Here is a 22,319-nt window from a genome sequence, read left to right on the forward strand (position 1 = left end):
TCATTTGTCTACCCACCAACTATATGTGCTTTCTTAACTTTTTATTATTATTATTATATTTATTTATTACTGATTGATTGATTTTCTTTATTCTTGATTTGTTTATTTATTTTTCATCTTATTTTGTGTGGAAAAATAAAAAGTAAGATATTTGAGAACAGTGGAATGTTTTATCAGAGCTTTTATTGTAGAAGTTTATTCATTTTTCTGTTTTTAATAAATGTGTTTTTTGTTGTTTTTTTTGAAAACCTGATGCGGCCCAGCCTCGCCCAGACCCTAGCTCCAGTGGCCCCCAGGTAAATTGAGTTTGAGACCCCTGATTTAGATCAACTTAGATAAAGTTGCTAACTTTATTTTTGAAGTTATGTCCAAATAATAATGTTGTCTATTATGAACGTCATTTAGCATGTCATATACACTCAAATGTTATTGTTGGTATTCAAACCAAATTCAAGTTCATCATAAATATTCCGCGGGTCAATCAAGTTAAAGAACAAGGTGGTCTGTGATTGGTTGTCTGTTGTGATGAGTCAAGGTAAACCGGAAGTAACGGCCAAGGACCGATTCGGCAGACAGGTGGCCTGTGATTGGTTGTATGTCGTGAGGCGCCAAGGTAAACAGGAAGTAACAGCATGGATTGCACATTTGCGACATGGACACCAGCAAAGGACTTTAAAAATGTGAATTTGTTGACCAGCTAGCTTAGCCAGCTAGCTTAGTCAGCTAGCTTAGTCAGCTAGCGTGCTGTGGTCCGACTTGATTTGGTTAATGCATGATTGTTAAATTCACATTACACTTGTTTACCTTAACTGAAAACAAATGAACTAATTACACCTTCAGAATAAATTTGTGTTGTGTTCCATTGAGTGTATTCATATTTTATTTATTTTTATTTTATAGTATTATAGTATAGTATAGTATTATCATATATATATATAAGGTTACTGCTACTTAAAAAGCTGTGTACATTGTTATTATAATTAAGTGCACAACAAATGAAACTACTTTGAATGAAATGATTAAGTCAGTTGACTTAACATATTTTTTTGCGTTACGAACTTAAAAACTCGTCCCTATGACAATTATTATTCAGTAAGCATTACTTAAAATAAGCTTTGAGCGAAGAGGAAAAAAAGCTAATTCGTGCAATGCAATATTGTTTGTTGGTTCAAAGCCGTTTCAAATTACGTTGTCCTAACTAAGAAAGACTAATGGAAACTGTTGCGTTGATTTGTTTTCTTCAGGCTAAACATTTATTTGTTACAGGAAGTGTTACAGGAAATGAACACAACCGGATCGAATTTATGTTCCTTCGGTTATTTCGTTTTTATTTTACTTGACTGATTTTTTATTTCATTAAAATGTTAATAATAGGGACATTCAATGGTAATTATGAATATGTTTCTATAGGTGAATCAAAAAGAGAAAGAGAGAGTGTGTGTTATAAATGGTGGTTGTTGGCGTCATTGCGTGATTGATGGCTGCTTATGAATGAAAGTTTTGACGATCCTGTGGGGGGGGGGGGGGGGGGGGTTGGTGACGTCACGCCCAATTAGTCCCGGTCACGACTCAGCAGGACCCCTCCCACCTCCGCCACGCTTATAACGGACCCCGTCCCACCAGAGGGGAGGCACTCTGAGGGAGGGAGACATGTACTGGGACTCCGCCATCAAACCTGCAGACAGCAAAGACGCCAAAATAAAGGTACCCTTTCATTTTTATATGGAATGCGGAAATATATTTTTTAAAAAAAACAAGTTTGGTGTTTTTTAATTGATATGACAAACTCACTTTTTGTTTATTTTGCTAACGAGTGAAAGTCCTTACTTTTTTCTTTTTGATTGCACTGTTGATTGACAGATGGAGGTGTGCCAGAGTGGGTACTACAAGGAGGATTTTAGGACCCAGGAGGTGCCGGCAGGTTTTGACTTTGCATCTTATGGTGAGTTTATGATGATATTAGTGCACATTGGGTAATGGGGGGGGGTGTAAAGGATGCCACCAGGTCACATGATGCTGCTTCTTCAGATGATGATGATGATGACGAAGGTCCAATTGTTTATGCAGCCGGCTTCCTGTGAAGCCGAGCAGCTGAAGGACAGAGGAAATATTTTCCAAGGCGGCATCATCACATCTGTCAGAGCTTTTTCAATGAGACCTTGACACGTGGGGGGGGGGGTTGTGTGTGTGTGTGTGTGTGTGTGTGTGTGTGAGAGAGAGAGAGAGAGAGAGAGAGAGAGAGAGAGAGAATACAGGGCTGAGCAGGGTGGCCATGTTAAAGATACTCTTGCCTCCCCTAATCCTTTCCTCCAGACTTCCTTCTCCAACAGATTTAGAGTCCCCCTCCCACCCCCTCCCACCCCCTCCCACCCCCTCCCACCCCCTCTACCGGCCCCGTCCTTCCATCACTAAGTCTGTCACACTCCCTCCACTGGCGTTTCCTCCTCGCTCTTCCTCCCCCACCTCGCCTGTTTCCTCCAGCCTCCATCCATTGAGCTGATTGGACAGTAAACATTAAAAAAAAAAAAAAAAGTTGATTCAGTGGGTGCTTCATTGGACGTACTTAGCAGGGTGGGTGTTTGGGTTATGTCATTTATGTCATGTTAACTCCCGTTCGTCTTTGTGCACTATGTGGGACCCCCAGACTACCCTGGTGAAGATCTGTCTTTTCTGTTAGACACCAAGCCGTCCGGGCAGACGCAGTATCCGACCGAGAGCTGCTACACGGAGCCGCCCAAAGGTGGGTCGCATTCAAGGAAAATGGCACTCAAATGTTTTCTGTAGTTCACATTCATTAATTATATATTTTTATTGGGGGGGGTTCCATCCGCAGTTGCTTCCTCAAGTGACGCCAGCCTCTTCAACCTGGACTCGTACCAGGATTTCAGCTGGTGGGCCTCTTATCCCCAAGGTGACGCTTTTTTTTACTCTTTAAAGGTGCAATAACGATGCCTTATATCACATACTACGTGCTAACATTAAGGAACACTACCATAGCCGTGTGATGCTAAAGTGCTAACATGACATTTTAACCTAAGGTATACGTATATTATTAAGGCAGTATTAAGGCATATTCAATGAAAGAAAAACAAAAACCATCCAACTTGCAGTTCCCATGTAGATTAACAGATGTCTACAGTTTAATTGCTCCAATCAGGCGGGTGAGCAAATCAAGCACTCCTTTTTTTCTCCTGCCTGTGGCGATAATTCAAGAAACAATACAAGCAGTTGATGTTTGCTAAATCCAAGGATGAAGAGTCTTGAACCAGTCATGATGTGCTATATATATCACTATATTGACACGCACTATGGTACACATTATGGCATTGGATGCTCATATCACCCAGTACTTCGCTACGAGGTACATTATTTAAAAAAAAAAAAAACCTTAAACTGTATTATGGAAAGCAGGAAGTGAACAAATGTAAGAGTTAGTGATTGTAAAAGTACCAGATGGAGGGGTAGGATTTAATAAGCTTTGCTTCTTCCTACTCCTTTTGGACATGTGGAACTGGGAACTGATTATGGGATGCACTCAATTGGAATCTGATGCATGTTCAAATGAAATCAAACCATTACCATTACCATTACCATTACCATTACCATTACCATTACCATTACCATTACCATTACCATTACCATTAATGGCCTGTCCTAACTTCCCCTGAGCTCACTTGTAAACAAATGTTGACGGGTATCCACATCGCTACCACACCAGGAGTGGCATTTGAAAAGCGCTAAAGGTTTGCCAGAGACCTCCGTGGCGGCACACCGGCTACTCGGAGCATGTGTCTGAATAAAGTACACCTTGCTGGGACACGGCAGGTGGCTCCTCCCGCTCTACACTCTGGTTCTCCTGACCGCCGTAACGGCACATTTTTGGAATGTGGGAGGAAACCGGAGTACCCGGAGAAAACCCACGCATGCACGGGTTTGAACCCTGGTCTCCTAGCTGCGAAGTCTGCGCGCTAACCACTAGACCACCGTGCCGCCTGAACAAAGTACACTTAAATCTAAATTTGAAAAAAAGTAGATCTAAAAAACTTATTGGTATCATCGGTTTTGAACAATAGAAAATGATCAGCGTCTCTACTAATTACCTCCGTCAAGCACAACGTGATTATGTTTTGCCGCCATTTCATGCATTCAAAATAACTTGACAAGTTCTCAATGGATTTGGATTGAATGGGATATGGACGCTCCAATTAGATTTTTAGGGGTGATCCGAATCATCGCCTGGATCCAGATTTTTTTTTTAAGTTCTTCAACATTGCGAGATAGGACCATTTTCAGTATTTGTGTATATAACTCTACAAAATTGGTCAGACCACTTGGAAAAATATACAGGAGAGATTTCCAATAGTTTCTCCAACATATCAAAGACGCATCCAAAATGTTTTCGCACTCCAAACTTGAAAGTGAAAGCAAGCAAATGCAACAAAAAGGAAATCATACAAGCGTATTCCAGAATCAAATTGTATGTGGAGTACTACATTCTTACTGATGAATGAAGTTGTCCATCCAGCAGATGGGCTGATGGTGGAGCAGCCCCAGGCAGGGTTCCAGGAGTCAGGAGCCCCCCAGACGTACCCGAGCATGGCTCCACAAAGTGGACAGTTCAGCCCGGCCGTGGAGGGCAGCCACAGCCCCTTCCTGTCAGGGAAAACCTCACAAAGTAAGACCACTGGCCATGTAGATGGGGGTCCGGGGAGGGGGCTTAACGTCTAACTCAAGAGTTTCCTTGTGTTGCAGGCGAGTCTGAGTCCACTTACTCTTGTCACTCGGCCGACCTCTACGACTCGGACGGGCAGAGGAGATCCTTCTGGTCCGAGTACTCTTCAGCCAGCTTTGGCGCCCCCCTGGCACCTGCCATGTGTCCCGCCTCCACTGGCACCCCTCAGCCGACAGAGCACTACTACCCCCGTGTGGCCAAACGCAAAAACCTGCAGCGGCCTGAGAGGGAGAGCCACATGGCGGCAATGTCTGCTTATCCAGGTAGCGACCGCTTTTCTCTCTAACTTCAGATCTTGTCAGCCAATCAGAAGCTGAAAGAAAGTCAATAAAACTCATACCCCCACACAGCACGACCCTAATAGTGAAATCCGTAAAAAAAAAAACTCACTTCCAAAGGAGACAAACAGCACAGTCTCTGTAATCCACGGATGTCCAGTAGGTGGCGGTATTGCACCTTAGACGAAGTGTGTGCCAGCCGCTACAGCAACACACACATCTTTACAACAGCGGCATCTGCCGGCTGCGTGCATTACTGCACCTCAGGCCTCAATGCAAGTACAGTGGAACCTCAGTTTTCCTCATTAATCCGTACAGAAACCGAATCCATTTTAGAAATAATATAAAATATGATATATTGGATGGATTTCGCAAAATGCAAAACTGTTTGTATCTAAGAGTTTCTGTTTACTTATGGGACAATTATGACACAAAGAATCTGGCTTATGGCTAATTATTTCATTTCCTTTCGAGTGCCAGTACTCAAAGTGTGCGGTTCTTCATTTGATGTTTCATCACAAACATCCGCTCTTTTGCGTTCTCTCGCAAAGTTTTGTGAGCTCTTGCAAAAGTTTGTCTTTTTTTTTGGTTTCTATCCATTAATATTTCAGAAAAAGAGTTGTTCATTATAATAATAATAATAATAATACATTTTATTTGTATAGCGCTTTTCAAGATACTCAAAGACACTTAGAAGTGTGTGTTCTGTGAGTAAACAAACCACACATTCACACAACCACTGGAATCTGTCTATAGTGTACTAACTATATATCTATTCTTCACAGAGATGGAGTCACCAAAGAGTGGATGCTTTTTTTGGCCACTCCATTCCATAGGCTACTTTAGAGTAGTCATTTTTATCGGAAACCACAGCGTACAAAAGCCGAGGTTCCACTGGAACAGTTAAAAAAATAAAACATCCACCTACACATTTCCGACTCTATAAAATGGTCTAAATCCTACAAATGAAACATGATACAGATATTCAGGCTACTTTTGGTTACCATGGTAACTCCATCTACCTAACTCAACTGCGTCGATCATTCTGTCAGGTTCTGGTCCGATCCAGCTGTGGCAGTTCCTGCTGGAGCTCCTCCTGGACTCCGCCTGTCGCACCTTCATCTCCTGGACGGGGGACGGCTGGGAGTTCAAGATGTCCGACCCCACTGAGGTAAGGCCCGGTTTCGGGACTTCTTCCTGGTTCTTTTTCTTCCCCCTCATGGTTTTGGGTTTCCTTCGCAGGTGGCCAAGCGCTGGGGCCAGTGCAAGAACAAACCCAAGATGAACTACGAGAAGCTGAGCCGGGGCCTTCGCTACTACTACCACAAGAACATCATCCACAAGACGGCGGGAAAGCGCTACGTTTACCGCTTCGTCTGCGACATGCAGGGCATGCTGGGGAAGACGGCACAGGAAGTTCTCGCCGGCCTGAACATTTTGCCGACCGGCACGGAAGCGTGGCGCCGCCACACGGACTCGGTAGCGGCGTCCTCGGAGCATAGCAGCGAGCGATGGGAGTAGGAGGAGCGGTACAACGGACCGCCATGTTTCAATGTAGCCCCGCCTCTTCCAACCCTGGCTCAGTAAGTAATGACACATGACGGCGTTGTGGTGGGACCCACAAACTGAGACTGTTGAGGCACGTTGGCCATTTTAAGCACTACAGATAGAAACACGTTTTATTTTTACTACTAATTCTACGAGATTAAGGTCATTATCGGTGTCAAATTGGAATTGTACTCAAATAAAATCTGAATATTGTGAGCAAATAATTACATTTCTGGGAATACAGTTATAGAGTCACCCCTTGTTAATACATAGAATATTATTGTAATTAGAACCTAGAAAACCTGTTAATAACTTTCTAAATACAGCTTTTAATATTATTAGAGCCCTGTAGACGTGAAATAACACCCATATATTGACTTTTACACTATTATTATTCTTTGTTTACATCACATTGCGCAGGTTACGAGATGACTGCAGGAGCAAACCACAGAGAGACATGGCTGCCACAAGCATAGCAAGCTAGCGAGCTAACTCGTTAGCTTCTCTGAAAAGACGACAAAAACTGAGAGGTTTTCACTCTATCTCAGCCACGGCATGCCCATCTGTCAATCAATCTCCATGCGGTGCAAAAGTTAATGTAATGGAATCTAATAATATAATAATAATAATAGACATATAACTTGTCTTTCAATATTTTTTTACTAATAATAGGCCATAGTCAACAACGAAACAGCCGTCATTTATGAATTAATTTGTGTTTGACCGGCCACCAGTCCAGGGCGTACCCCGCCTCTTACCTGAAGACAGCTGGGATAGGCTCCAGCACCCCACGAGGATAAGCAGTATAAAATGAATGAATGTTATTTGAAAAGCCGCAATATAGCCAGGGATTACTGCTGTGCGGAACTTTGACATATACTCATTGAAATTCTGACTTTATTTTGGTAGTATTCTGATTTGTTGACTTTAATCTCAGAACATTGGGACTATTCTACTTTGTTCTTTTCATTGTGGCCTTGATACTTCCTTCCTTAGCATTTCAGGGTGTTTCTGGGAACTAATGTATTTGTGAATAATGTCAATATGGTCGAGTTTTGTGCATTTATTATATAGATATTTTTTATACAGAACTCAAGTCTACCTCTGTTTGCTAATTAGAATAAATAAACTCCAATGATCCCTACTTGAGCTGTGAGGGTTGCAGACTGTGTGATGGCAATCTTATGTAAATAAAATGTACAGTATATACATAAACATGTTTGTGTTGCTTATCAATGCACATACAGTAAGTATTGTTGTCACTGGTTTAGAAATATTTTTCGTAGTACTGCTCTAGCCTGTCAAGAAATGTGAACAATAAAAAAACAACAGCGGTTAGAACGACGCAGCCGACCACGTGAGTTACGTAACCAGGAAGTGTTTCCGGAAGCTGGCAATGGGACAAAAAGAATAACATTTTTTTTAGGCTCTGCTACACGTCAACCAGGTGAATACGTTAAATATGTATTTAATGTCTTGTGTCACATCAATACGCTTAGTTGTAATCTTGTCAATACAAGTGTGTCTTTCTCGAGTTCCGCGTTTATTAACCCGGAAGCGATTGGCAAAAGCGAGGGAAAATTGTATTCATTGAATCCCGTTACCGAACACTAAACATTCGTTTTGTGCAAACTATCACGCTTGGCTTTCTTCCAACCAAATACGCGTAGCAAACTGGTCGTTTGCAACAGTTTTCTTTCAATTTCCCAATCGCCGAAAATAATATAAAGTATATAAAGTGGAAATCCGGGAATAGAAGAGATGGGCTGCGCTGTAGTAGTAACGAGATTCAGTTATGAATATTCTAACATAAATAAATGGTAAGGGGGTGATTTAAATTTAAAACAAAGCACCAGACTTGCTTGTTAATAATACTCTCGGCTGATGGAGTATAAAAAACACGTTGCTGTCAAAATGCATGACACAACATAAGGTGGCCAGAAATATTTCAGTATTGAACAAAGCAAAATTTGTTGTCAATCAGAAATCACTCCACACTCTTTATTGCTCTCTGGTTCTACCATATCTTACTTATTGTGTGGAAATATGGGATCATAACTATAAAAGCAATCTTCACTGGCTAAATGTACTGCAAAAAAGGTCAGTAAGGATAATTCATAATGCCGCCTACAGAGAACATACTAACTCCTTATTTGTAAAATGACAAATACTTCAACTTGCTGATATAGTTCATCTTCAAACAGCTCAAATAATGCATAAGGCTAAAAATAAGCAATTAGCTAAAAATGTCATCCAATACTTCTCTACAAGAGAGGAGAAATATGATCTCAGGGAAGAAGTACATTTGAAACACTTCTATGCTAGGACTACGTTATGCTAGCCATAGCATTTGAGTATGTGGAATCAAACTATGGAATGGATTGAGTAAGGAAATCAAACAATGCACAACGATGAGCCAATTCAAGAAACAATACAAGCAGTTGATGTTTGCTAAATCCAAGGATGAAGAGTCTTGAACCAGTCATGATGTGCTATATATATCACTATATTGACACGCACTATGGTACACATTATGGCATTGGATGCTCATATCACCCAGTACTTCGCTACGAGGTACATTATTAAAAAAAACCCAAAAACCTTAAACTGTATTATAGAAAGCAGGAAGTGAACAAATGTAACAGTTAGTGATTGTAGGAGTACCAGATGGAGGGGTAGGATTTAATAAGCTTTGCTTCTTCCTACTCCTTTTGGACATGTGGAACTGGGAACTGATTATGGGATGCACTCAATTGGAATCTGATGCATGTTCAAATGAAATAAAACCATTACCATTACCATTACCATTACCATTACCATTACCATTACCATTACCATTACCATTACCATTACAGCAACAGTTGCACGGCGGTTGACCTCACAGCACGGCTTCAATCCCACCCTCGGCCATCTCTGTGTGGAGTTTGCATGTTCTCCCCGTGCATGCGTGGGTTTTCTCCGGGTACTCCGGTTTCCTCCCACATTCCAAAAACATGCTAGGTTAATTAGCCACTCCAAATTGTCCATAGGTATGAATGTGAGTGTGAATGGTTGTTTGTCTATATGTGCCCTGTGATTGGCTGGCCACCAGTCCAGGGTGTACCCCGCCTCTCGCCCAAAGACAGCTGGGATAGGCTCCAGCACCCCCGTGACCCTCGTGAGGAAAAAGCGGTAGAAAATGAATGAATGAATAACATGAACATATATACAATATTTACAATAACATTATAACCCTGTTACATACATCATGTAGCTTTAGCGGTTGAGGAACCTGAACAAGATGGGGGTCAGTTGGTCAAGCAGGAGGGGGGGGGGGCACACCATATGGTCCTGGAGCCTTTCTGATATATGGTCTTTGAAACATCTGATCATCCCCTTGAAAATGTTCAGTGCAGGAGGGGGTCAGAGAAGACGGAGAAGGGGGCGGGGCCAGGGATGAGTGTGTGAATGAGTTCCTTTTAACCCTAACGTAAAAGGTGTTAAGATCGTCCACAAGTTGAGGGTTTTCAACAGGATGGGGGGAAGGTCTCCTGTCGTTGGTGATGTCCTGTAGGCATCTCCACGCTAATGCAACATTGTTTTTATCTTCTCAGTGGATAGCTCCATTTTATACAACCAGTGTGTAAACGCTGATGCATTGTGCAATCTATATTTCCGGAGTTAGTAGCCAAAACGGCCTTTGATCCAAAGCTCCACCTTGTTCTCAGAGTACTCATGTGTCATTTGTGAATGAATCAGCTTTAAGAGTCGGCTCTTTTAAATGAACTGGCTCGTGTCGTTGGAAGACAATGCATTTTTCTCCTTTGCTTTTTTTTTTCCTGTTTTCAGCGAATGTCATTGGTGAAGATGTGCAGCGGCATCGCTGTGTCCACACTGAGCAAGAAGGAAGGGGCGGAGTTACTCAGTGTTGCCATCGTAGAAACTTTGTCTGCCGTCGTTGGACAGTTTTCTGGTATGTGGGGATTTTGGGGGACATTTTGGCCATCATATACAATCTGTATGTGAGACATGAACATGCATTTTTCTCTTTTCTGTGTGTTGTAAAGCTATAAAAAGTGATAAAATGACGGCGCTAAGAGTGCATATAATGGGACACACATATTCCACCTATCAAGCCGTCTGCCTCATTTGCATATCATGTGTCATGCAAATGAACCAAGGAACAGCAACATTGTTATTATGACTAATATTAACATTCTTAAGCCGATATAACAATATTATTGGAACTCATTCACTTATCCTCACGAGGGTAGCAAGGGTGCTGGATGCAGTTTTTCAAAAAGTTTACGAAACACTCGGAGACCGTAACGCTTGCATCATATCAATTGGCTTGGAACATCGCACGGGCTAAAAGGCCATACAACGAAGGGGACTTCATTAAAAAATGCCTCATTGACGCCGTTGAAATGTTGTGGTCTCATTAAGTAGCATAGCAAGAGAAAAATGTTATTAAAATGATTTTATATTTTGTTTGTGGACTTGCTTGAACTGAGAATTTGCGTGTGTGAGACAACACACAATGTCAGCTGCTGAAAAGAACTGATATTATCATGTTAGGGATGTTTTCAATAAATCTGGCTGAGCGGGCTTATTTTCGTGCGTGCATACGTGATGAAGACATGGTGGTTGATTAGGATGATGTCCATGTGTGTCCATGTGTATGATGTGGCTCTTTGCAGTCACACAGAAAAAAAAGTGGCTCTTGGTCTCTAACTGGTTGGCCACCCCTGCTTAAAAGGATAAAAGTATTTGATGTTATCATGAATGTACCTGCTACTACATGGTCACAGCAAGGCTATAAAAGCGTTTCATAGCAGGCATTCTAGGTGGAATAGGTGCGTCCCATTACTTTTATAGTGGAGTAAAGAGGATGCTGGAGGTGCAAGCGTTTATTTGTAGTTCAAAACTTTGTACTGACTTCACATCACGACAGAAAGAAGAAACAGGAGGCGCCCATCGCAGCTGAGGCACAACCGCTACCCGGATGCTGCTTTTTACCTCCGCCAAGCACAATATGGAGGTTATGTTTCTGCAGACATTTATCTCTTTCTGTTCAAAATAACTTCAAGTTTTGAATGGATTTGGATGACATTTTCAGGAATGAGTGAAAAAGGGATATGGAAGAAGTGATGACATTTGGGGGGAGTGGTACGGATCACCGTCTGGATCCAAGAATTTTTGAAAGGATTCTTTAACATTGGACCATTTTCGGCATTTGTGCATATAACTCCACAAAAAATAGCAAGAGTATTTGAAAAAAAAACAATACAGGACAAGTTTCCAACAGGTTGTACAAAATATGAAAGACTGATCCAGATGGAATAATTCCAGGTACCAAGATACAGAATACAAAACTGTGGTGAGACCAGCCATGTTGTTTGGTCTAGACTAGAGACAGTGCCAATGAGGAAAAGTCAGGAAGCAGAACTGGAGGTAGCAGAGATGAGGATGCTGACGTTCACTTTGGGAGTGACCGGGATGGATAGGATCAGGAAGGAGTACATGAGAGGGACATTACATGATAGAGGCCTTGGAGATAAAGTCAGTTATCGGCCAGACTGAGATGGTTGGGAGTGACCAGGATGGATAGGATCAGGAAGGAGTACATGAGAGGGACATTACATGATAGAGGCCTTGGAGATAAAGTCAGTTATGGGCCAGACTGAGATGGTTGGGACACGTCCAGAGGAGAGATAGTGAATATATTGGTAGAAGGGAGCTTCCAGGTGGGAGGCGTAGAGGAAGACCAAAGAGAAAGAAGAAGACGAGGATACAGAATATGGAAACATATTAGGGAGCATTTGGAATTTTCATCCCAGGAATACAACAAATGAAGTGGTCCAACCATGGACCAATGGAATCTGTAGTGTTCTGATGCATTTGTTGTATCTTCAAAAGCTATGGAGCCACATCCAGAAGCTAATATTGATATCATTATGCAATTGCTAATGCTGTATATATGTTTTCATTGTCAATGGTTCTAAATATGTGCATTTAAGATTTGAGTAACAGTCGACATATTTAGTCATTAATTTTACAAAATACACATGATTTGCTCATAAATTCAAGACACAAATAATCAGAGAGACCACTTCGGGACACGAAAGAGCCGCTTCTTTTTAGTGAGTCGAGCCAAAAGAACCGACTCTCGGAGAAGAGCCGGAATTTCCATCAGCATTTCATCCTCCGGACTCACCTTCCTTTAGACCGCCTCATCTTCACTGTCTTCCCTTCGTCTGCTTAAAGTTAAGCTAAAATGGCTTACAACAAGAAGGCCGTGTGTGCATCCCTGGAGAACCTTTCCAAGAGCAACTTTGAGAAGTTCCGCCAGGCTCTAGTGGACCGTCCCGGGGAGCGGAAAGTGCCGTTGAGCAAGGTTGAGGACAAGAACCAGCTGGAGGTCACCAACGTGTTAGTGTCCACCTTCACCGATGCAGGGGCTCCGGCGGTGACCGCCGAGCTTTTGAGGGACATCGGCTGCTTCAACGAGGCGCAGAATCTGGGTAAATGTGTTCACATCTGGCCTGATGCGTTCAAGGAACCGTCTCCGCTTCTGGAATCGCCACTTTTTTTACTTTCACTTTTAATTGAACGACGAGCTACAGTGTTTCTTTCTTATGGAGGGTCTTTATTTGTTCCCGTATTCTTACCTTAAGGCAGAGGGGTCCGATCGTTACCCCCAAATGACGACTTTGGCACTTTGAAATGATTGGCATATTTTTATTGATGAAACGCGTCACGCAGTCCGGGTCACGATATGCTAATTAGTGTAGCACCGAAGCTTGCTTAGCATGACTGCCGACATTCTTTCTTTTTCTCTGATGCACACCAGGCCAAGTTTGTGACACTCAAAAGCTCGTCATCTTGTAATGTTTTTGTGGCCCCGGGCCTCCTTGCTTCACTTGTATTGGTACAATAGACGGTGGGGCAATAAGGACTATGGACCCCCCCACCCGCCATAAAGTGTGTGATGAAATGCAGTTACAGTAGAACATCAGGGGTTCCTTCATTTTCAAAACTGTCAATAACCCTTAGATGCATAAGTGGGTGAAAAATGACCCGGTCAGGTTGTTTTCTTCAAATATCTTTGTCATGAAAAATTGTTATCATTTCATATTCCAGGTATTCCTAAAAAAATCCTATTTTTGATATCATGCCATTGACATTTTTAACTTCCCTTTATGCAACACACAATGGATCCTCCCATTTTCTATTGTTGTACGGGGTCATTTTCTTTTTCAAAGATGTAAAAAAGTGAAAAATGAAGATGTCTCTAACATGAAATCATTCTTGTGTGGTCCTAAATATAATACTAAATATCATACAAGTGATTATTCCTAACCAAAATGGCAACATTGTCATAAAAAGGCATTGATTCTAGTATGGGTGATTTTTGACCCCCTTATGGAAGAGTGGAGGGTCCAGTGACTCATGCATCTAAGGGTTAAGTCACGGTCCACTATAGATCTGAACGTAAGAAATCAAACTTTTATTTATGCCGTTTTTAATATTTTTTACACTTTCATTTACGTTTTTTTAAATTTTGATTTATTGACATTATTTATTTACATATCACTGTCAGTTTTATTTCAAATGATTGTATTTTAATTATTATTGTAATTCTTGTCATTTTTGTGTGTTTTTTACACTTACTGATGTTATTTTTAATTGTTTATTTCTTTGAATATTTGTTTAAAATTTTTCGCAGTTTATTGAAATTAATTTTTAGCCTTTATTTAAGTAATGTTTACACTTTTGTTGAAGTCATATTTACTTTGTATTTACTTTAATGAATGTTTACCATTTTATGTTTAAATTGTTTCATTATTATTATTATTTTAATTTATTTAAGTCATATGTAACTACATATTTTATTTTTACTTTTACTTAAGTAATTATTTTCTGTATATTTATTTAAATTAGGTTTTTCTCCCACTTTTATTTAAGCCATTTTTACGCGTTATATGTTTAATTTTTCATTTTTCACTGTTTTTATTTTTACTTTTTACATTTATTTTAATTTAACTTTCATTGAAGTTATTTTGCCTTTTTATTTATATTTATACACTTTAAAATGCCCTTTTACTGTTTATTCATTTTAATGTATATTTACCTTTATTTCAGTCATTTTTACACTTTTACTTCTCGTTTTTACTTATTTTTTTATACTTTTATTTAAGTCATTTGTACTTTTTATTCATTAGACACTTTTATTTGTGATTTTTTCCTTTTTGAATTCATCTGTGGATTCCTTTAAACGGAGCCTAAAGACTTACCTTTTTACAAAGGCCTTTTCTTAGCCTTTTTTTTTAATTTTTTTATTTTTATATATATATTTTAAATATATATATATATACCTTTTGTTGTGTTGTTTTATTGCTTCACTGTAGGTTTTATGCTTTCTTTGTAGCACTTTTGATTTTTTTGATTTGATGTAAAGTGCAATATAAATGAAAATAATATATTATATAAAATATGAATTATAAAAATATTAGCAATTTTTTTTGAATATTATATAATATTAAATTATATTAAAAATATTAATAATATTATAAAAATATTTATAAAAACATAAACAATTAATTATTATTATTGTTATTATCTTAATGCCTTTTTAAACATTAATTAAAATTTGTATTAATTTTAATTAATTTGTCATTTAATTTATTATTAATTTTTTATTTAAATTCAAATTTATGTATTATTTTAACAGTTTTATTTGTATTTCTTCAATCCCATACATACTGTAGCCACTGTAGCAAAGCACACGTCCAATATTACATACGTGTCATTCATCTTTTTCTCTTCCTGTTTTTGCAGATGAGGAGCTTAGCAAACACTCCTCCAAAGCTCCTTCAGACAGACGTGAGTCTTTGGGCTCCAGCAGCAGGTCAAACGTCTGCCATCAGGGTGACGACGGTAATGAAAGCCAATGTAGTAGTATGACAAAGTAGTAGTAGTATGCAGTATGTTACTTTATCACGAGCACAGCTAAGCTTAAAGGCCGACGGACCAAGAATGGACGACGCCTTAGAAAGTTTTTTCCTATTTCTTTTTTCCCTGTGTGTGTTTGTTTTTATTGGAGATTTTGACAAGATTTTTAGAATAATTTTAGAAAATGACTTTTAGTTTTCCAACTTTCCCCTCGTACATGTTCTTCTCGTAATTAGGACTTTATTCCCGTCAAATGTTGACTTTATTCTTGTAACAGTACAGCATTTTGCACAACCTAAAAATGTCCGACTTTATTCATTTTTTTGTTTGTTTCTTATAACATTAAAAAGCAATTTTCATGAATAGTTCATAATATATACAATATAATATTTTGGACCATATTGCCACATTATTGACTTACAATTATGACTTTCTCTTGTTAGATTACAACTTTTTGTTTTCATATTTTGACTTAATTCTTGTCAATGTTTAAAGTTCCAAATATTTCCACTCGGATTTTCTGTTCTTGAAGTTCTGACTTCATTCCTCTCTTCTTCTTCTCCTCAGAGGAGCATTTTGTGGACAGACACAAGACAGAGCTGATCAAGAGACTGAGCAACATTAATCCCATTCTGGATTTCCTCCTGGAGAAGAACGTCATCCAGGATGAAGTATATGATGATATCAGGGCTGTGAAAGGCAACCAGCAGAAGATGAGGGAAATCTACAGACAGGCTCTCAAATCTGGCAACAAGGCCAAAGACCTCTTCTTGAAGGCCCTGGAGGAGAACGACCCGTACCTGGTGGATGACCTCAGGGAGTACAGGAAGTAGCAGAGCCAAACGTAATGGTCTTCTTCCTTGGCATTAAAAAATGGAATTGGTTGGAAATGTCAGGCATCACAATTGGCATGTCAATCTTTTTCATTCATATTTCATTTTTATATATACGTATTCTATTTGGGCGGTTAGCGCGCAGACCTCACAGCTAGGAGACCAGGGTTCAATTCCACCCTCGACCATCTCTGTGTGGAGTTTGCATGTTCTCCCCGTGCATGCGTGGGTTTTCTCCGGGTACTCCGGTTTCCTCCCACATTCCAAAAACATGCTAGGTTAATTAGCCACTCCAAATTGTCCATAGGTATGAATGTGAGTGTGAATGGTTGTTTGTCTATATGTGCCCTGGGATTGGCTGGCCACCAGTCCAGGGTGTACCCCGCCTCTCGCCCAAAGAAAGCTGGGATAGGCTCCAGCACCCCCCGTGACCCTCGTGAGGAAAAGCGGTAGGAAATGAAATTAAAATGGAAATGAATGGGCAATTTATTCATGATTAATTATTTAAATTATGGCGCCCTCTGCTGGTGAAAAATAGCAGAGATTTGAGATTTTCCATTAGTGAAAGCAGGGACATGTCTCAGGTGATTCAAAAAAAACCTTAAACTGTATTATGGAAAGCAGGAAGTGAACAAATGTAACAGTTAGTTATATGTATAACATGTTTAATCATATTTGTCCCAATGGGGGACCTTTAATGTGAAAGCTGTAGATGCATGGAGGCAACCAAGCGCAGTGAGGTCAAGAGTATGTCAGGGTGCCATGTTGTGAATAATTAACATGACGTATACAGATGGCAACGCCCTTTGGACTATTCGCAGACATCTCGTCCCTCTTGGAGCTGAGTGTGTAGCTTCTGTAAGAGATGACCACTGCCAAGAGGTCCATCAATGAATCGCTGGAGAACCTCTCCAGGAGCAACTTTGAGAAGTTCCGCCAGGCTCTAGTGGACCGTCCCGGGGACCAGCGGGTGCCGCTCTGCCAGGTGGAGGACCAGAACCGATTGGAGGTCACCAACGTGTTGGTGTCCACCTTCACCCAAGCTAAAGCTCCGACCGTGACCTCTGAGGTCTTGAGGCAGATCGGATGCCACGACGAGGCCAAGAAGCTAGGTTAGTGCGTTTTAGCCTCATGCATTGCAGAGCTATTTCCTGAACACGTTTTTCTACTTTCACTTTCACTTTTTGTGAAAGTGGTTAGCATGTCGGCGACACAGTCAGAAGATCGGTAAGACCCGGGTGTTTTGGTGTTCCTGACCCTTTACGATGAGCTCCTTGTTGAAGTTTCAGTTGTTAGGGTTTGTCACCTTTCTTGGTCATTTCTTTGGCCCCATGGTGGGTTATTGAGCAGTCTTGGCCATCCAGCCCCATCTGTGTAAATCTTGCCCTGTTGTTGTTTCTGCAGACGACAAAATGAGAAACCTGCTCCCGCTTCACAGGTTGCCCCAAGGTGAGGTCAGCTACTTCGCTACACGTGTAAAAATATGTAGTCTTGGTTTGTTGTTTAGTTTTGTCTCCACAGCAGGAGACGGAGATGGAGATGGAGACGGAGCTGCAGCCGTGATTGCCGTGAGACGCTCAGACGTCTACCGGGTGCATTATCACGGTGAGTGGAACAAACGTTGTAGCTAAAATGTGTGCACGTGTAATCAATAATCATTATTATGAGTCCATTTTATAACTTTTCAGACTCATCAAATTAATTTCATCCTGAAAACTGAAAAAATTAGTTACTTTAGATAATAAAGTAAATCTAAAGACACCCACAAACACTCACAAATATGAATAAAAATGCAGTTTATAAAGAATAATTCTAGTTATATATGCAGAAAACTGTCAATACACCACAGTGCAAAAGGGTCTCGTTTGTTATGTGCAATATTGTACAAAAATTAGGCAAAATTTTGCAGAAAATTTGGGACAAAAACAGAGGTTTGACTGTAAAAGTCATCTATGTGATGCCTTAAGAGTAGCATTGACAGCTTGGATTTTTAGTTCGATTCCGAGCGCTTTCGACTGTCATTCAGTGGATTTCAGACTTCCTAAATGATGGCTGTTTGGTGGTTGACTATGGTCTATTATTAGTCAAAACAGATACAAAGACATATGCCAGACATTAGCTTACATGACATTACCTTAACCCTGCATGACATCAGCCATGGCATGTCTTATACGATAAAATCAAAACAGGTCCCATTTAAATCCCATTCAATGTGGAAGTGGTACGTTTTTGGGCTTCACTTTAGAAGAAATAAATTCAAGACCATCTGGTTAGCTTGCTAGCTAGCGGCTGTCTTGAGTCCCAGCAGTATAAGCGCTGAGCAATGTGTTGTAAACAAAGAATAATATAAGTGTAAAGGTGACTATATGAGTGTCTACGGGGCTCTAATAATGTCAAAATTGTATTTAGAAAGTCCTAATCAGGTTTTCTACGCACTAATACAAAAATATTCCATTTATTAATTGAATCCTATATTGATCGGGTCTATACATCCCAGTTTTACAATTTGCAACATGTCAGTCATGAGGAAAGGAAATAGTCTGATTTTTTGTTGTTTGTTTCTCCAAATCTAAACTATGTTTTTCTTTTACTTTGGTTGCTCAGAGGAGTCTGACAACAATCAGTCCGATGAAGACGATGACGATGATGATGAAGACGAAGATGACAACGGTGGCGGCATTGATCAAGTTGTTGAAAGTGTATCAGACATGTTTGAGAACACGATGATGAAACTCTGCAACCGGGCTATCAAATTTGGCAGAAAACATTTTCTCAATTAGGAGTAATGGTAAATCCTGATGCACATTTGCATCCTCATAGGATACTTTTACCCTGAATACTCGTGTACCTCCACTTACATTACTGTGCTTCATCGGGGTCATATACTGGATCTTAACACAGATTACAGATTACGGTATACAGTATACTCTGCCAAATGCATATTGTATCATTTCAGCAGTGTTCATACTTGTTCAAACATGAATAATTCAAGTTCATTTCAATTTTGAACTACTTCAACGTTCACATCATTTCAATTTTTTCAGTGAAAAATGAGAATGAGTGACTGACACTGATTTTAAAAGAAAACTATGAAATCCATCACCTAAAAGTATATTATCCTAGTGGAATTGTGGAACAATATTGAAGTGGTTTTCTTTATTCATGCTTTTTAGCTTATGCATTTTTATTTCTTTATAGCTACAACCAATTTTAGCATTCAATGAAACTAATTAGTAAACAGAGCGCTTAAAATTGTGACCAATCACAGCCGAGTAGGCGTACCTAGAGGCGGGCCGGAAGTGGAGTTAAAAAAAGAAAAATTTGTGTCGAAAGCAGAAAGTCCACGAAGGAGGTGCAAGCTGAATAGCTAGCTTTATGTGCGGCCATGGTGTGTAGCTGCTCTATAGGAGTCCACAACTCAATACAAAGCGACGAACAGGATCACAATATTTCCCCTTTAAGAATTGCTTGTTTGTTTCGCTAGTGCGCGCAATGCTACGTGGGTAATGTAGTGTGAAGCAAGTGGAGTACTTCATGTGTACTTCCGCTTCAACTTATGACCTCGTTCAAGCATTTTGGATAGAAGAAATGACTTCAGAACTTATCAGACCTGTGAACTGTGAATATGGTAAGCTTGTGTGTACCTTGTAAATAAAATAAAATTGTATCTGTCTTATGTGTGCGTGTCGGGTACACTCCCGTCCACTAGGTATTGCGGGTCCGCGGGATGCCAGGGACGTTAGCAGAAGAAGAAGAAAAAGACGTTTCAAAACAACCCCAACCCAAACCGGCGACCCCATTTTCAGCCCCTGTTCTCCTGAAATATGTTTTTACAGTCCGCTGTGTGAGTAAGTTGGCATCTTAATGTCGATGTTCTGCGTGTTAAGTGACATCTTTGTGAATGAATGTGGCTGTTCGCTACTAGCTAAATGGATGCTAGCGCGTCAGGAAGGCTAACATCCGGGTATTTGATGACGTCTTCCATGGCCCGAACATACACTACATTAGTCTTTTAAATTACATTTTTGGCGGACAATATAGGACAAATAGGGATATTAAAACATGATTCAACAATGTTAAATAAGAGTATATAGTAAAATACAACAAAATCTGATAGTGAAGCATTATCTTCACTGTTTCATAATAAGACTCTCAAAGGCGGTGTTGAGGTGTGCCTAATGTTTTGGCTGGTGAGTACTTTCTTTCAGTCGTATTTAAAGACATTCATTCTCTGTAACATGTTGTAAAACCACAATAAAACTAAAACAAACGAGTTCCTTGTTTTGATACTCATTGTCTTGTCCTTGCTCTTATTACAGGAGACATGATCTTCACTTGCCATCTCCTGGTCTCCTGCGGTTCCACCCGTCACAGACCGCTCCTGTTGCTCCGCTCCGGGAGGTCCTGGTGGCTCCGAGCGTTGAGTAGCAGACCTCAGCTCAGCATCAGCCTGCGAGAGAGCTACCAACTGCTGCAGCTGCCCATCGGCGAGCCAGTTAGCACCGTGCGTGTCAAGGAGTCCTACCTGCGCCTGGCCAAGCTTTATCACCCTGACTCTGGTGCTCCTACTGCCGATGCGGCCCTGTTCGCCCGGGTCGAGGAGGCCTATCGCTCTGTTCTGGCTCACCGGAGCGAGGCGGCGAAGGATGCAGACCAGGAGGATGAGGACAAGCGGGCAGGCGTGGCCCCCCAGCATAGACACTACCTCAGCTACGAGGGCGTAGGCTCAGGCACCCCCAGTCAACGCCAACGCCAGTACCGGCAGTTCCGTGTGGATCGGGCATCCGAGCAGGTCCTGGACTACCGGCAAAGGGAGCACGAGAAGGCGGCGGCTGCGGAGGGGGCGCTGGTGGAGCGGGACATGCGTCAGCGCAGCAGGAAGATCCAAATCACCCAAGCGGTGGAGCGGCTGGTGGAGGACCTGATCCAGGAGTCCATGGCACGTGGGGACTTCCGCAATCTGAGCGGCGCCGGGAAGCCTCTCAACAAGTTTGAGCACAACCCCTACGCCGACCCCATGACCCACAACCTCAACCGCATCCTCATCGACAACGGCTACCAGCCACCCTGGGTGGTGACGCAGCGTGACATCCGTCAGGCCGCCGCGCACATCCGCAGCGCTTTACTGGAGGGCAGGGTCCAGATGGGGGAAGCCATGGACCCGTCGGAGCGTGGCCGATGGCAGGAGCTGTGTACCGGTGCCGAGGAGGAGCTGGCCAAGCTGAACAAGATGGTGGACAACTACAACCTGATTGTGCCCATGCTCCATATGCAAATGGTGCACTTTAGCTTATCGCGGGAGTTGGAACGTGCCGAGATGGCGGCCGGCCAACGCCGACTGGAGCAGCGGAGGGAACGGGAGAGGAGGAAGGAGGAGAGGAAAAGAGCCAACGCTGCCAAAGCACAGTCTGCAGACACAAAACCGGGCCTGATGTCTTGGATGCAAAGCTGGTTGAGATGAATGACGTGGAACCGCTGAGCTGGAGCCTACTCCAGCTGACTTTGGGAGCGAAAGGACTGGTCGTCAGCTCATCGCAGGACACTACAAATATGCATTCACGCTCACTTTCACACCATGGATCATGAGGACACCAGACAGGTGTTCCAACAGAGATTCCAATCCTCCATCTTCTCCAGCAGGGCTCAATTCAGTAGTTACAGCAAATTAGAAAAATTCCATATATTATCTAATGATAAAAGTCACAACTGTATGAAAATAACATTGTAATATTAAGAATAAAAATATTTTAGTAAAGTATTAGGTTTTAAGTATTTTACTTTTATGTAAGGTACATAAAAGATAAGGTAACATGGTTTAAAAAAACTGCATAAATATGGTTAGAGCATTTAAGAGTAGTAATAGTTCATGTCATACATATAAAATTCAGTTGTAAAAGAAAAAAAGACACCCTACTATTTTTTTATGTGTTTGTTTCTAAAATAACCAAATCTCCATTGTTGGCGTTTGGGTGTAATACCGCAATGTCCACTAGG

The 22,319-nt window shown here is 41.1% G+C and overlaps 4 protein-coding genes across 8 annotated transcripts; all 4 read left to right on the forward strand.

The window, feature by feature from the left end:
- The first annotated feature begins 350 nt into the window (after positions 1-350).
- Positions 351-7,747, forward strand: etsrp (ETS1-related protein). 2 transcript variants are annotated; one of them, XM_058053386.1, is made up of 9 exons: positions 351-613; positions 1,557-1,704; positions 1,861-1,942; positions 2,645-2,740; positions 2,834-2,911; positions 4,529-4,675; positions 4,753-4,995; positions 6,063-6,181; positions 6,253-7,747. In XM_058053386.1, exons 2-9 carry the CDS (start codon positions 1,651-1,653, stop codon positions 6,529-6,531), a joined length of 1,098 nt encoding a protein of 365 aa, XP_057909369.1. In that variant the 5' UTR covers positions 351-613; positions 1,557-1,650; the 3' UTR covers positions 6,532-7,747. The 2 variants fall into 2 exon arrangements, with proteins under 2 accessions (XP_057909369.1, XP_057909370.1); XM_058053387.1 differs by having other exon boundaries at positions 2,678-2,740; positions 4,526-4,675.
- Positions 7,748-7,914: 167 nt separating this feature from the next.
- Positions 7,915-17,094, forward strand: pycard (PYD and CARD domain containing). Of its 3 annotated transcripts, none has more exons than XM_058053301.1 (5): positions 7,915-8,005; positions 10,387-10,510; positions 11,492-11,578; positions 15,379-15,477; positions 16,060-17,094. In XM_058053301.1, the coding sequence occupies exons 2-5, from the start codon at positions 10,390-10,392 to the stop codon at positions 16,323-16,325; spliced, it is 573 nt and encodes a 190-aa protein (XP_057909284.1). In that variant the 5' UTR covers positions 7,915-8,005; positions 10,387-10,389; the 3' UTR covers positions 16,326-17,094. The 3 variants fall into 3 exon arrangements, with proteins under 3 accessions (XP_057909284.1, XP_057909285.1, XP_057909283.1); XM_058053302.1 differs by having other exon boundaries at positions 10,405-10,510; XM_058053300.1 differs by lacking the exons at positions 7,915-8,005; positions 10,387-10,510; positions 11,492-11,578 and adding an exon at positions 12,508-13,061.
- Positions 16,210-19,338, forward strand: LOC131105309 (uncharacterized). 2 transcript variants are annotated; one of them, XM_058053299.1, is made up of 5 exons: positions 16,210-16,336; positions 17,147-17,437; positions 17,730-17,774; positions 17,847-17,930; positions 18,930-19,338. In XM_058053299.1, the coding sequence occupies exons 2-5, from the start codon at positions 17,191-17,193 to the stop codon at positions 19,103-19,105; spliced, it is 552 nt and encodes a 183-aa protein (XP_057909282.1). In that variant the 5' UTR covers positions 16,210-16,336; positions 17,147-17,190; the 3' UTR covers positions 19,106-19,338. The 2 variants fall into 2 exon arrangements, with proteins under 2 accessions (XP_057909282.1, XP_057909281.1); XM_058053298.1 differs by having other exon boundaries at positions 17,730-17,930.
- Positions 19,339-19,530: 192 nt separating this feature from the next.
- Positions 19,531-21,788, forward strand: dnajc28 (DnaJ (Hsp40) homolog, subfamily C, member 28). The gene is made up of 3 exons (XM_058052829.1): positions 19,531-19,953; positions 20,035-20,173; positions 20,645-21,788. Exons 1-3 carry the CDS (start codon positions 19,951-19,953, stop codon positions 21,784-21,786), a joined length of 1,284 nt encoding a protein of 427 aa, XP_057908812.1. The 5' UTR covers positions 19,531-19,950; the 3' UTR covers positions 21,787-21,788.
- The last annotated feature ends 531 nt before the right edge of the window (positions 21,789-22,319 follow it).

The sequence above is a fragment of the Doryrhamphus excisus genome, chromosome 17 (genome assembly GCF_030265055.1).
Source record: "Doryrhamphus excisus isolate RoL2022-K1 chromosome 17, RoL_Dexc_1.0, whole genome shotgun sequence".
Lineage (NCBI taxonomy): Eukaryota > Metazoa > Chordata > Actinopteri > Syngnathiformes > Syngnathidae > Doryrhamphus > Doryrhamphus excisus.

Bases quoted from the DNA above. Each gene is read 5' to 3' on its own strand.
- etsrp (XM_058053386.1), top strand. From the start codon at position 1,651: ATGTACTGGGACTCCGCCATCAAACCTGCAGACAGCAAAGACGCCAAA. The intron at 2,912-4,528 runs GTGACGCTTTTT...TCCATCCAGCAG, and splicing joins GTGGGCCTCTTATCCCCAAG to ATGGGCTGATGGTGGAGCAG. The intron at 6,182-6,252 runs GTAAGGCCCGGT...TTTCCTTCGCAG, and splicing joins AGATGTCCGACCCCACTGAG to GTGGCCAAGCGCTGGGGCCA.
- pycard (XM_058053300.1), top strand. From the start codon at position 12,815: ATGGCTTACAACAAGAAGGCCGTGTGTGCATCCCTGGAGAACCTTTCC. The intron at 13,062-15,378 runs GTAAATGTGTTC...CTGTTTTTGCAG, and splicing joins CAACGAGGCGCAGAATCTGG to ATGAGGAGCTTAGCAAACAC. The intron at 15,478-16,059 runs GTAATGAAAGCC...TCTTCTCCTCAG, and splicing joins CTGCCATCAGGGTGACGACG to AGGAGCATTTTGTGGACAGA.
- LOC131105309 (XM_058053298.1), top strand. From the start codon at position 17,191: ATGACCACTGCCAAGAGGTCCATCAATGAATCGCTGGAGAACCTCTCC. The intron at 17,438-17,729 runs GTTAGTGCGTTT...TTGTTTCTGCAG, and splicing joins CGACGAGGCCAAGAAGCTAG to ACGACAAAATGAGAAACCTG. The intron at 17,931-18,929 runs GTGAGTGGAACA...TTGGTTGCTCAG, and splicing joins CTACCGGGTGCATTATCACG to AGGAGTCTGACAACAATCAG.
- dnajc28 (XM_058052829.1), top strand. The intron at 20,174-20,644 runs GTAAGTTGGCAT...CTCTTATTACAG, and splicing joins TTTTACAGTCCGCTGTGTGA to GAGACATGATCTTCACTTGC.